The sequence below is a fragment of the Stegostoma tigrinum genome, chromosome 17 (genome assembly GCF_030684315.1).
Source record: "Stegostoma tigrinum isolate sSteTig4 chromosome 17, sSteTig4.hap1, whole genome shotgun sequence".
Taxonomy (NCBI): domain Eukaryota; kingdom Metazoa; phylum Chordata; class Chondrichthyes; order Orectolobiformes; family Stegostomatidae; genus Stegostoma; species Stegostoma tigrinum.
Window position 1 is genome coordinate 30,473,755 of NC_081370.1, and position 15,459 is coordinate 30,489,213.

The 15,459-nt window shown below is 39.3% G+C and overlaps 1 protein-coding gene across 1 annotated transcript in view; it reads right to left on the reverse strand.

The window, feature by feature from the left end:
• Positions 1-13,302, reverse strand: part of tub (TUB bipartite transcription factor) — a 358,157-nt gene extending 344,855 nt beyond the window's left edge. The window contains exon 1 of the mRNA XM_048546123.2: positions 13,083-13,302. Within this exon, the coding sequence (XP_048402080.1) occupies positions 13,083-13,138 (56 nt within the window). The 5' untranslated portion in view covers positions 13,139-13,302. The remainder of the gene's footprint in view (positions 1-13,082) is intronic.
• Positions 13,303-15,459: the final 2,157 nt, after the last annotated feature.

The following is a 15,459-nucleotide window of genomic DNA, read 5'->3' on the forward strand; positions in this document are numbered from 1 at the left end:
ATTTTCTAATGGGAAACAGGGACCAGGTCCAGAAACCTGCTTCTGGTAGGAAACTGAGTTTAACAGTGTGAGTTCTTTGCTGATATGAAGGAAGTGTTTCCTGGCCAATTAGAGCTAGTGAGGGCAGAAATAGAATTTAACACACATAAGGCAATTGCCGCTCATCTTGAAGGAGACAGTCTTTGTCACAGCCTACCACTGTGCCACAGAAAACTGGAGGACTTGCACCATGAAGAGTAGGAAGGGTGTCTTCTTCCTGGAGGAAGCCAGGAGGTGGTCACCTCAACTTGCAGCAGGGCCCCTTTCTGTTCAATGCTACTCCTTCTGCCTCCAACTCTTATCTACTTGTCCTCCCACAGTGAGTTGTACTTCCCAGTGGCCTTGCTGTCCTCAAGGTCTGTTCCTCACAGAAGCACCGTAACCTTTCTTTTGATAAGTAATTACTTAATTTTATTCTGATGTTCAAAGAAATCATGCTTTTTTTTCTGAGCATAATAAGACTAATATATGTGGCAGCATTCCTTCAGCTCTCAAGCATTCACATGTAAACTAGCAAAAATGGAATATCTTAGTTTGTTCTTCCTGCCAATAAGAACTCCATCACAGATCTCAGCCTCCTTTAGAGGTCCCCAGAGTCACAGACACAAATTTTCAGGCAATTCAATGATATAAAGAAATGGCTGAAGGCACCTGATACTGCAAAAGCCTTGGGCCCGTGACAATATTTTGTCAACAGTATTAAAGATATGTGCTCCAGAATTTGATGTGTCCCAAGTAAGTTGTTCCAGTACAATATCAACACTGGTGTTTATTCTTTTCACAACAGTTCTATCTAAGCATCAGTTGTTTAGCAGCAACCTGCTCACTGGCATTCAGTTTAGGTTCTAGCAAGGCTACCCAGCTCACCTCATTATTGCCTTGCTCCAAACGTGGACAGAAGAGCTGGGTTCTAGAGATGAGGGAAGAATGACTGCTCTCAACATCCAAAGCTACATGTGATTGACTGTGGCATCAAACAGCCTGAGCCTAACTGGAGTCAATAGGAACAGGGGGAAAATTGTCCAATGAATAGAGCCACATCTGGCAGATAGAAAGACAGTTATGATTGTTGGAGGTCAGTCATTTCAGCTCCAGGATATCACTGCTCAAGTTCCTCAGGCGTGGTCCAAGGCCCACCCATCTTTAGGTGATTCACCAGCAACTTTCCTTCCATTGGAAGATCAGGAGTAAGGACGTTCGCTGACATATTGAACAATGTTCAGGATCATTTGCTACTTATGAGTCTAAATACAGAAAGAGACATGGACAATATCCAGGTTCCTTTAGTGTCACAAGTCAAAATCCTAGAACGCCCTCCCCAGTAGCATGGTGGCATTACAGGATACAGACTGTGACCAAAACTGTTCAAGAAGGTAGCTCACCATCACTTCCCTAGTGACATTAAATGCTGATCCAGCCAGCAATGCCCACATCCCATTAATAAAACGAATCCTTACACAGACATACACAGATACAGTTTCTGCATCAATGCATGTATGCTCTTGAGGAGACTTCTATTTAATTGCTAAACATAAGAATTTTTTTAGGTTAAGATAAAGATCATTAAGTCCAAGAAACCTCACTTTTGCATTGATGTTCATCCAAACCCCAACCTTCTCACTCCTCATTCTCCTAAAACACATCTAGTGATTACTTGACCCCATACTTTTTCCACTACTTTTCCTGGTCCAAGTACCAAAATCAATAATCTTTCTTCCAAAATATTTTCTTATTACCTACTTTTTAATCTTGGGCACAATTTTGGCTATCAAGGCCTTTAACTCAAAAACTGAATCCCAGAAGTGTTATAGCATTTGTTATCCAATGAGCATTTTGAAATAGCGTCAGTGTCCTGCACTTTGTCTGTACATTTGCACATTATTTCTACTGAAATAAGCATCTCCTGCTTTCTTGAATGCTTCACTTGAACCTGCCTCCAGAACTCGTGCAGGCAACACATTCCAGACCCAGCCCACCTGTTAAACCAAAGTTGTTTCTTATATCAATTTACATCTTTTGCAAATCACTTTTAATCTGTGCCCTCTCTTTCTTAAACTTTTTTAAAATGGAAACAATTTCTCCCTATCTATCCTATTCAGTCTTTTGACAAATTTGAAAACCTCCCTTATCAGATCTCCTCTTAATCTTCCACTCTCCAAAGGGAACAGTGCCAATCTCTTCAATCCAATTTCCGAACTAACATTTCTCACCCTGGAGACAGGAAGAACTGCAGATGCAGAAATTTCTGAAGAAGGGTCCCGACCCAAAACGTCAGCTTTCCTGTTCCTCTGACAGAGCCCGGCCTGCTGTGTTCCTCCAGCTCCACATTTGTTATCTCTCACCCTGGAACCACTTTTGTAAATCTGTTCTGCACTTCTCCCAATGCATTCATATAGTTCTGGGTGCCACAAGATAGGATATGTAGTCATTTGATGTCTAACAAATGTTTTCAGCATAACATCCCTGTTCTTGTATGCCCCTATGAATAAAGAAAAGAATATTGTACGATTTACTAACTGTTCTCCACTTCTCCTATGAGATCCAATGATCTGAGCACACATTCATTCCAGTCCCTCTGCTTCTGCACTGCTCAAAATATTGAAGCCTATATTTTATGTTATCTGTCTGCGTTCTTCTGACCAAAGTGCATCACCATACACTTTTCTGTATTAAACTTGATCTGCCACTTACCTGAACACTTCGCCAACTTGTCAATGTCCTTTTGGAGTTCCATATTGTTCTCACAGTTTGGAATGCTTCCAAATTTAGTATTATCTACAAACTTTGAAACTGCCTCTTGGGCATCAAAATCTGGATTAACACAAGGTGGGTTCCGAATACCAACCCCTGGGGACCTCCACTACAGTCCTTCCACCAGCCCAAAAAACTTTCTATTGACATCTAATCTCCATTTCCGATTACTCAGTGATTCTACATTTTGTTTAATCAACTGCCAAATCTCTTCAAGGAACACCAACCCTGAAGACATTTTGCACTTCTCTACAACAGGAATTCTGTTGACTCTTTCATTGTGTACATCTTTGTGCTACACCCACACTACCAACCACCCCCTCCCCAACCAAACTATTGCATGAATGCTGTCCCTCCACACTTCACTTCAGCTCTGATGAAAAGTCATCTAGACTCAAAACGTTAGCTTGCTCTCTCTCTGTGGATGTGGTCTGACCAGCTGTGATCTGCAGCATTTGTTCTTTTTTTCAGGACAGATTCCAATGTCTGCAGTAATTTGCTCCTATATTTCAGTCTGTTGTGTGGCACGGCATTAAAAGTCTTTTTTCTTTAAGTCCACAGACATAACAGCAACAGCATTATCCTCAATCCTTTCTGTTACCTCTTCAAAACAAAAACTTCAGCAGCTTGTTTAGCACCAATTATCCTTTTGAATTCAATACTGGCTGAACCTAAACAACCCACCTTTTCCCACGAGACTATAAAATTCCATACCAACTAATTGTTTTGGGATTTGCCCCAGCAGTGAAATTAAACTGACCAGGTAGGTTATTGCTGGGCTTAACCTTCCATTTGTTTCTGGACAAGAGTGCAATGTCTGCCCTCTAGACCTCACCTCGCACACTCCCCAAAATTCCATCTCCTTTCTCTCATATTCACTGTGTCTATTGTACCTGTCATATCCTCCGGGTCACTCGGTAGACATTCACCTAGTATCCAGAATGGGAAAATCTAGGGAGCAGTATAGAAATGAAAAAGATAATAAAATTCATACAAACTAATACAGTTCTCACAACAAAGACTTGATGGTGAAAAAAGTCCCCTTCATGAAACCTCTTAAAAACTTTCAAATTTCAGAATGACCAATCCCTTATGAAAGCAAACAAACTTCCACTTCACTCGCAACAAATCAAATATTCATTTGATAGTCTCTTTAAGCGGTGTATCAAACTACAAACTCAGAAGCTCCACTAAGATAACGGTGGCTTTTGAAACTCAGCCAAACATTTGAAATGTTATAACAACATCTAGGGGACTGGCAACAAAGTGCTCTATTAAAACTGCATGAACAGCTGCTACATTATTCTAAGTTTGTCAATTAAATTAGTTCTGCTGGTTTTAATCATTTTTCACTGACAGCTGCACCTTTATTTTTAATATTAAAGAAGGAATTTAGTCAGCTTCAGATCATGACAATTTATATGGATGCTTTACATCTTTTGAGCGTACATGAGCGAACTACCATAAATATGGGACTTTCATGCAACAGGTCAAGGGTTTTACAACAGTGAAAATTATGTCTGTTTGAATACTCCATTAATTTCCAATGGACCATGATTTCGGCCTGTGGGATACACAGCCCTTCTGCTTTTCACTATTGACAAATATGGCTTTGACTATAAATGGTGGATCTTCCAATTCCAGGCCCCAGCTGCCATTACAAAGCCAAATGGAGTCAGGCAGTCGCTGCAAAATGCAACCCCGCATATCCAAGCCATTTGCCAAAGTATATTTATAATTCCAATTAGGTTATCCAACAGTATATCACTTTCCTAAACATGTCCATATTCCTTAATATTTCCAAACAACATATAATCATTACTTCAATGCCCTCTTCAGAATTGCTATCGGAATGTTTAACCATCATTTTACGTTTTATTCATACGTGACATATAGGCATCACCAGTGCTTGTTCACCCACCTTCCTGAATATACCTCAGGGGCTTGAGAGACCATTTCAGTTCACTATAAATAGGTAAATGCTGGCCAGAAATTTTTCTTTGTACGGTGCCAAAGAAACTTTTATAGGGTTCGCAGGCCACGGTCGGGTCCCTGGTTTAACTTCTCATATCTATGGCGGCACCTTCAGCATTGCAGCGCTGTATAGGTACAGACAGCTCCCCGCCCCGGGCTGCGAATGCATTCCGTTTTGGAGTCCATTCACAAGTTGATTGGTATGCAAGTCATAACATAATGCAGGACAACGTAAAGCAGCAATTTACAAGGACGGGAAATGTCCGTACGTTGGATCTTTAAAATTAAATCGCTGTGTGGAATTGCATTCGTAAGACATGTTGCTAAGTGGGATACCTCTGTACGGAACTAAACTGCCAAGCTATACTGTATGCTCAAATTTTGAAGTAGGCGGTGAAGCGAAGACTGACTCAAGCGCGAGATTGCCGTCACTAAGCTAACACTTATTTTTGTTGAGTAAACATTGTGAAAGCTATACTTCCGGCGTGTTCTTTATTGGACTGTTTACCTGTGAATATGGTACACAATAAATGACGTGGTCGCAATAATGGAAAGAACTCGAGAACAACTTAAACATGCAAAGAGAGGAATCTTTATGGAATAATAGAGATAGCAAGAACTGCAGACGCTGGAGTCAGAGACAGTACAGTGTGGAGCTGAAGGAGCACATTAGAACAACAGTCTGTTCTAATAGCTTGTTCTAATGGAAGATGGCAGTATTTTTATCAAAGACAGTAACTAATCCCTTTTGTCACTACTGAAAGTCAGCTATTTTTTCCCAAATATTTAAATTCCTGAACAGAAATCTTTAATTTCAGCTGCATGCCATTTGGAGGAAAATTCATACAGACATTACAGCACAGGAACAGCCCTTTGGCCCCAACATTTCTGTCCCAACCATACTGCCGCATGGTTTCCCGATTCTCGATTCCCTGCCTGCTCTTGAGCCTGTCCAAATGCCTCTGAAATGTTGCTACTGAAAGTTTACCAGCTTTTTAAAATTTATAGCAACACCGAATACATGCATACCAAACATATTTTGAGACTTTATATAGAACTGTAAAGGCTTACATCAAAGCAGCAGACAATGCAGGAACATCAGGACTGCGCCAGGCCTTCAGTGGCGGAATCCAAATTTAAATTCACTGTGAAACTCTTCCCTCATTTGGCCCTAGGTCATCTTTGGCTATTTATTCACTTTTATCTTCAAAGATTGAATGGTCGCTCCCTGAATTACTCCCTGTGGCAAAACAGTCTGCACTCTATCAAACTTATGTTAAATTATTTCACTTAAACACTCACCTCACCTGAGGAGTAATTTTTAAACTGATAACCTCGTCACAAGCTGCCCACTTACAAGATGACACCATTTTCCATTCACTTCATCAAAATCATACAGAACTTTAATATGTTGTAATAATTCTCCTTTTCCCCTTTTTTTTGCTTTACTGGAGATGTTGCCAGCCATTGTCAGAACAAACTATTATTCTCTGAAGGCTTCCACATTTCTGTGTAAAACTGATGTTGCCACTATGGTCTTGTGGCGCAGGAGCACGTTTCAAACGAATGTAACTTCGCTCTGTTTCATCAATATATAATTGTTTATGCGTCATATCGTTCAAAAAAAAGCCACTGAAAGTTCCTTAACAATCATCGTGCAATACCTATTAATGTAAGGAGGAAATTTGGGGTGCACAGTCTGACAGGAGTAGGGAACATTCTGGAACCTGGAGGCTAAACCTCTGCAGACTTTAGCTCCCAGACTACCGCAAATACTGCATCTCCGATGCCCACCCAAAACTGGCAGATCATAGGCATCAAAACAAGAAATGCCAGAAACACTTAACAAGTCAGACAGCATCTATATAGAGAAACACACATTTCAGGTCCATGATTGTTTTTTTTCAGGGCAATTTGTCCTGCATGCCAGGGATGCAGAACTATTAGCAGGAAGGTTGCTACCAAGGATCCATTGATAGGAGTCCCTTGTAAGGACAGGATGGATTTGGTGAGTCACTTAGGTCACTCATAAACCAACAATCAGAGGTCAGGCTTCCAGAGTCTGGGACAACAAAATGTTTGGCAAGAGGAGCTCTCCTCTTCCATTAAGCCTACAAGGAATCTTTAAAAGAAATGTTAAAATCACTTAACTGAGCCTCCAGTGGCTAACTGTTACTGTGGATTGGTGACTGTGGGGACCTTCATCAGGCCCATTGTTAAAATTAGATTGTGCCCCAATAATAGCATTAGTGCACAACACTCCATTCCACATTAGTCCCATACAATCTTGGGCAAGGACCAGGGCCATGCCTGAATTCATGCAAATAATACTGCATGACTGGACAGACAGGACAAATTCCCCACCCAACACAACATCCCAACTCCCACCAGGGGAAAGACTTAAAACCAGGCCCTTTACTGTGTCAATGTTTGTGCCATAATTCATTAAGATGTGTAAAATTTATATCAATGTCTGGATCATCCATGGTATTGTTCATTTTAACTCACAATACATTGGTTCTGTTATGCATCATTAACACAGCTTCTGATTTAAAGTGACTAAATCCAGACTGCACATTTTTTCTGACACTGACCTGAATTGCAAACTCCTTCTCTCACTACAGATGATGCCAGATATGTTAAGTAATTCCTGCAATTTCTGCTTTAATTGTGCAATATATTGCAGGAGAGCAATTTTGAAAGAACCAGTGATTAGATTGTACCAACTCAATTTTCTTTCCAGCATATATTTGTGATCCTGTCACCAAATTTCAAGCAGTCTCTTATGTTGCAATACTAACTGCAATCAATCACAAATTATTTGCTCACAGCATCCATGCTACAACGATGAATGCAGACGCACAGTATTTTTTTAAGTAAGTTTCCTACAGTTTTTCATAGAGAACCATTTTAGTCAATATTGCTCTCATTCTCTCTCCTGCAAATCTGTCATCATTACCCCTCTCCTAAAAAAAACACTAACCTCATTGTCATTGTAAACATTCAAGCCATCTTCAACTGCCCTTCTCAAACCAGAAAACCTGCATAGGCTATTCCCTTTTAAATCATTCCCACTTTTCATGGAACTCCATATATGAATCCCTCCAGCCAAATTTCTGAGATCTTATCCAAGTTAAAAATGACATTCGACATGACAAAGAGAAACTCTCCCATCTTGTCCTCCTCAACCTGCCTTAAACCTTTGACATGGTTGACCACACCATTCTCCTCTGTTGTCCAGTTGTATGGAACTACACACATCTGGTTCCATTCTTATCTCGCTATTATATAACTGAAGAACCACACGTAATGTCTTTTCATCCTACTCCTGTGCTGTTAACTTCAGGGTCCCCAGTTAACCCATTATGGCCTATTTCTCATGTAAACACTGCCCCTGCCTTAGTTTGTCCATATAACCATGGAGTCACACGGATCCCCAAAATCAATGCTTCCAAACTCATCATGATTGCCTTATTTGCAAATGTCATCATTCATACCTTCATTAAATCTAGCCTTGACAAATCCAGTGCACTCCTGTCTCATTTTCCATTGTAAACTCAAGGCCATCCAAAACATTGCTGCCCACATCTTAACTCTCAGCACAAATCAGACACCATCCCCAATTCCTGTGAAGCTCCTTAGGGCATTTCATTACATTAAAGGAGTTATATAAAGTCAAATTGTGGTTATATATTTTTTAAAAAAGTGGGCAGAACTCTCCAAACCCCATGGATGCAGCCAATTGAAATAATTTAAGGCCTTATAAAAAGATGCTTTTGCTGGGGAGGGCTTGGGGGCGTCAGCATTTTTCCAAACTTGTGTGGACTCCACAAGCTTCATGGAGGTACATTCCCAGAGCTGCATGTGGGGCATTGGAGCTGGTACCTCTATTCCTTGAAGGAGGGACCACCGGTCTACCTGCTTAGCCCCTCTCAGCTTTATTTAAAATTCTTCACTTCCCCGTCCAAGGACACCTCAACATGTAGGCAGCATGCTCACGGGAACCTCACTCTCTCAGTGGGGTCCCTGAGGTTTCAGAGTTGCCCTTCTCTGATTGGCTCACAGCATTTATATTCTACCTGTCATCTTCAAATTAACCAGTGAGTTCGGTCACAGGCAACCTCTGGGAGAATTGCTGAGACCATCACGAAGTGTGGGCTTGGGACCCCCATTTGGTCCTATTACTGTAGTCTCAAAGTCAGTGGCAAAATTCAATACAGAATGTTAATGTTCAGAATATTAAGGCAGGCAAGTGTAGTTTGCATATCCTTAAAATGAAGAGAGAATGTATTTTTTAAAAGAAATAACTTCCATTATTTCTTTAAAGAGCGCCATCTATATTTTGTTAGCTGCAACTAATGTTGTTGTATCTTGAATATCATCTGAACTTGATCTTCCTTAAAACTTAGTCCCACAAATTTGTCACACTTTTGTTTTCAGGTTTATTTGAGAGTCACAAAGTGATATATTATCCAGGAATAGCTATCAATCTGGAGATCTCCTATGATATTAATCATGGAGACTCCAAAGATCCTCTGGCACATTTTGCTATAGAGGCAGAACTTTCATCAGAACATAGAAGCAAGAGTAAACTAATCAATCCCTTAGACAACTCTACCTTTCAGATGGATCATGATTGATCTATCCACGATGATAGTTTATCCTCAATGCACTTGCTTTGCAGAAATCTACAATTTAAAAAATGTGCAGTGGTGACCATTCTGTTATTGATTGTAATGAACTAGATTGGTTTTATTAATGCCCTTTAGGAAAATAAGTCTGCTGTCCTGACAAGATCTGGCCTACCCAAAGAAATGTGGTTGACTCTTAACTGATCTCTGAGCAAATCAGAGGGCAATAAATGTTGGCCCAGCCAACATCCAACAAACAAATGAAAAAGAAATTTGGCCCTCCAAGCTTCACCTTATACATTCCCTTAAACCCCATCCCCTTTCCATCTCTGCTCATATTCACTCAAAATTTATGAAATTTGTGTTTTGTAGTTTTCAGATGCTGGGAGTTCTGTGATTAGTGACTTACTTCCTGACTCCCCGTTCGCCATCCACCACCTATAAAGGTCCAAGACAAGAGTGTTTTGGAATACTCTCCACCTGCCTGGGTGGATGCAGTTCCAAAAACACTCAAGAAGCTCAACACAATCTAGAACAAAGCAACTTGCTTGATCGCCTACCCATCCATTACCTTCAACATTCACTTCTTCACCACTGACAAACAGTGGCTGCAGTGTGTACCAGCTGGAAGATGCACTGCAGCAACTCATTAAGGTGCCCCAACAGCACTGTCAAAACCCACAACACTACTATCTAAAAAGACATGGGCAGCTAATGCATTAGCTGCAAGTCTCCTCCAAGACACACAACATTCTGACTTGCAGCTCACTGCTTCTTCACTATCACTGTGTCAAAATTTTGGAACACCCTTCCAAGCAGCACTTAGGGAATATCTACAACATATTGTTTGCAGCAGATCACGAGGGCATCAAGATGCCATCATGACCTTCTCAAGTGTATTCAGTGATGGATTATAATTCTGACATTGTCGGTGATTCCCTCGCCCTGTAAAGGCTTTGATTTTTAAACTAAAAACTGCTTCAGCTCCAACAGTTGTTTGGAGGAAGTTCTAGGTTTCTATGATCAGGGAATGATCTCATCTCTGAATAACCCAGCCCCAAGATTAAAGTTATGCCCCATGCTCTGTACTATGTGGAAAGATCATCTTACCCATCCTGTGATGTTGACATACGCAACTGTGGAACATTGGAGATAACAAGGTGCGGAGGTGGATGAACACAGCAGGCCAAGCAGCATCTTAGGAGCACAAAAGCTGACGTTTCATCAGAAAGGGTCTAGGCCCGAAACGTCAGCTTTCCTGCTCCTAAGATGCTGCTTGGCCTGCTGTGTTCATCCAGCTCCGTACCTTGTTATCTCGGATTCTCCAGCATCTGCAGTTCCCATTATCTCTGTGTGCAACATTGGACTTTGGTGTAGACTCGAACTCTGAAACAGCTGAGAATAATTGTCATTTTTAGCAAGGTTGAATGCATCTCCAAACGCAGAATGAACACTTTATAAAACTGACAGGTGCACCTAAGGGATAGTTCATTTCAGATTATTTCAGCATCTCAAAAATGTGTCTGTAAAAGAGTGAAGCAAGGCATTGAGTGGAGGCTGAAAAGAGAGCACAATTTTAAATGAATGGTAGATGGCATTAAATTTAAAATCTGCGGGAAAAAAATCATAGATCTTCACAACAGGACACCTAAAGGAAAATTTTCAAATTCCCGAAATATGATGCTAAAGACACTATCCAACTAATATAAACGCTGCAAAACAAATGAATCATTTTTGTTTAAGAGAAGAGGGGATTCTCTAGGTGACACTTACTCAAATTTGAACTTACGATTTGTTTCACCAGCGAGATATTCTGCATATATCATTAGCTGACCACCCCCTATATTTATGACAATCGATATTACATTCCCTTTTTCCAAAGATTCCATTTCCCTCAGATTCCTTGTTAAACTGCCAGCAGGCTCCAATTAGATGATCATTTCATTTATGGACCTTTTTTCTCCAAGGTCCCAGAAACACCATCCAGTGTTCGTAAAATGCCAGCACTGGTCTGAATGAGCTCTTAAGTTCAGTTATCGCCCTCCAGATCACAACATCAGCAATACAGATAATGGGTTAAATATCTTTGAAAAATCTTTGTTACCTAAAATCAATATAGATTACTTTTTTTTAAAAAAATCTATAATGCAATTCTTAATAATATACATCTGGCGAATAAATAAATGACAAAATAGCTAAAAGAATGAATTGCCTGATAAACTACTACCTAAGAATGCACTGATGTTGACGTACAGTTCTTTCAGGCATTTCACATTAAGTTCCCAAGTAAACCTCTCAATATCAAGGGAGATGCTTAAATTGAAATTCAATACAAGTCAATAATCAGGAAAATTTAAAAATGAACCAAGTTTTCTACAATTCTCTGGCACTAAGATTGTAGTTTAATTGGAGAAGCTTTTAGCCAGCCACTCAATCACAAAATAGATGTGGGTGGAAAGCTTAGCTTCCTGCGTGAGCAATGATCGCACTATTTCTTTCTATAAACAAATTAACTAAACCAACAATCAAAATGGTCAACATTACTATGTCATTGAAATGTAATTACTAGACAGGTCACTAAACTTGCAAAAATAAATTTAATAAACATGATAATCTCTAACAATTCATTATCTGTACTGATACAAGAACATATACAGCTGATCTGAAATTACTGGAATCCAGCGATGGATATTCTCAACTCCCATTGCAGCAGCCGAGACAGTGTGAAATTTATTGGAGCCGCAGCAATGTTATCATTCTCTATTCTCTTTAGTTATTCAATTTGCTCACTATATCATTGTGGCATGACCTCCTATGGTGATAATCTTGATGTTTTCCATGCCCTTGAAAGTGTATCTTTCAGCCAGCAAGATAAAAATTGACAAAAATGTTTATGATTGTTGCATTACCCAAATAGCAATTAAATATGTTATTATTAATTATCTTAGTACATGCTTGGGAACGTAACATATGGCAGGCAAGCACATCTCGGATTTGTAAATGAAGGAGTTAACTCTAACAAGCTAACTCCTAAAACTGAACCAGGAATGGACTCCAGAGAATGACCCTGCTGCTAAATGGCTGAAATGGATAGACACTTGAACAAATGCATTAAGTCAGGGAAAGCTGCAGACTTTATCTTTGGAAAAATAAAATGATTTAAAAGAAAGAAAGGTGAACCAGAAAGATTGAAAAAGATGCAAATGATATTTTAACCCAGTGAAGAATGAAACCCCAAGGCTTACAGAAGTTTCATTCGTTTGTTGCAATGAAGGTATATATCATTTACTGGTCAGCTTTTATTCAGTGTCATTGTTTACCGTGACAATTTGCATCTTTTTTCTGCTGTAGTCGAAGGCACTTCAAATTAGGAAAAGTGCCAATGTTAAAAATCTATGACTGTCATATATACAGTTATGCCACCACTCTATCAAATACATTTATCATATACAATTGAAATTCAAGCATGCACACATTTAAAACCAAAACTCAACAATTTGAGGATTGAAGCAGAGAATAATATCAGAAAATAGATAAATGCTGCATTTCAGAATAATAACTTGCGCTCGTAAAATGCTGCCCTGTTTCTAAGGGATAAGGTCAACAGTATTGCTACTCTGAACACGCAGTTATGCTAGATTTATTGGGCTGCTATATAGTGAAAACACTTCAATAATGGAAGGCTACCTGTCATAACTCCACCTGCTGTAGGACATCGATCTGTTGCTGCTTACTCCGTCCATTCTCCTCAATTACAAAGCAAATCTTGCAGGAGGCGAGGAGTCGGATGGAGCCCAGAGGTTGCTCGGGGGAGCCAGCCAAGGACTGAAATGTGCTCAGTTCTGGTTTTCACAGCAATACCTATCCCGAGTCTGATGGAACGTGAAACTGCTCCAGTCAGGATTACACCTCTGCAATGAGCAATACAGATCAGATGCACAAAAACTGTTCCAGTTTGAGCTTACAAAATAAGGACTGTGCCATGTATTTGAGAGGGGTGTTAATGAGAGACAAAAGAAACGTTTTATGAAGTAATTGCATGATTTTACATTTAATCCTCCACCACAAGCACAACCCTTTCATCATTTAAGCATAAGCACGGGCGTATTAAATTGCCTGTCCTGTTGAGCAGCCCACCAAATAGACAAAACTAGGAGCAGAACCCTCTGCCAATTTATTGCTGGTCTTCCTTATTTATTCCTGTTTCCACAGATACAGCACTATCCTTTGACATCACACCCCCTCCCGTCCAATCACACAGTCTACGGTTCTTTTAAACCCCATCCTTTCAGAGGCACAAATTAAATCCATCGTGTGGGGAAGAACACTAATCAAAAAGAAAATCAAGGTTACATTTTACTTCTTCAAACATTGCTTATAAACTCACAGCAAGTCTCTGCAGTTGAAGCTAATGTTACAATTTATATATTTTTTTAAATGTATTTTCATTATCTTCTGTTCATTTCATGTGTGTTTGGCAGTCTTAATTCGAGGGGGCAATACAATATTATCCCCTAATCTTGGCAAGAAATAGGGTTAGGGAGAGTGTGCTATTAATTGAAGCTGCATTACCTTAATTGCACAACCAGCACTTCTGTGGATTTAAACTTGCTGTAGCATCTGGTCAATTAAAGGATATTTAAAAGTTGAAGAATACAGAGAAAAATAAATTGCTAGTGCAGGAATTCTGCATTGATAATTAAACATGGTTTTGTATTTCTCGTGTCATGCAAATCAAAATATGTTGCCTTTAAAACAATCTTTTTGTTCTGTTTTTGGGAAAATCCCAAATCCTGCATTCCCTACAATTACTGTAGCTGTATGTTTAGGGCAGGTCAGCTCTTTGACGAGTTTTTATGAATGTAATTTTGCAAATGTTAAATTGCAAAATTAGTAAAGTAACAAATTGTAAATCAAACCTAATCATAAACGATGTTCTAGAAGTAACTGCAAGTTATCCAATAAAGAGGTTTGGATAACTCAATAAATTATATGAATCAAATTTGAGCCGTTCTGACCATTATCTCAACCCCAAGCTTACGTTTCAGTCTTATATTATATACTCGGGTTTTTTTTAAAAAGAATACTCATCCATCAAATTCATGGACTGTCTTTCATTGGGTTGGGGGTGCAGTTTTAGGCTTAAAATGGCTGTAGAATATTTGCTAACTTGTACTTTTCCCATCACTATTTTGTGAATAATTGTTAGGTGCTTATTGGTACTTTTTGCTAAGAAATACACAGGACTGTAAATTTAAACCACAGAGGTAACATTGAGTTGAAAAGGCATTACTTAAATCATTGCTCCTCTGATGCTGCTTGGCCTGCTGTGTTCATCCAGCTCTACAACTTGTTATCTCAGATTCTCCAGCATCTGCAGTTCCTACTAATCTGATGTCATTTCATTGTCTCAGATACATGGCACAGGCCTTATTTTGTAAGTTCGTATTCCTACAGGTGATATTAAACATAACTAAACAAACATTTGCAGCTGGAAATTAAATCAAATATCAGTGAAGAAATGTTAGAAAAACATTCAAAGAATTAAATATCTATAAGGATCTTGGACCAGAAATGATAAAACATACATCGGAATCTTTGATGTCAACTAGGTCTAAAAAGAACAGTAATGGACTTACTACCCATTACAAACCCAACTTGGATTTTCTTTCCATTGAAATCTACAAAAAGGATCAAGTATCATTTATAAAGGGCAGCCATGCAATCTTGCCCATTTTATGCCTTCAAAGTTGAAGATTCTACCCAACAAATCACCAGTGCACTGAAAGGTAAATTACAAGAGTCTTGTTATGAAAGGAGACATGGATCTTGATACAAATATGTCATAAGTCCCATGTGATCCTCAACTTTTATCTTCTTTCCAATAGCCCAATCAAAACAAACAATGTAAATAGGGCAGCATTAATTTTTCTTGTACTGATAGTTATTGGGAGAAACAAATCTACTTACTCAACAGGATATCACAACATAAACCTTTTATCATATTTTATCTTGTACAGCGTCAATTAGCTCAGTTGGCTGGAAGGCTGATTTGCAATACTGA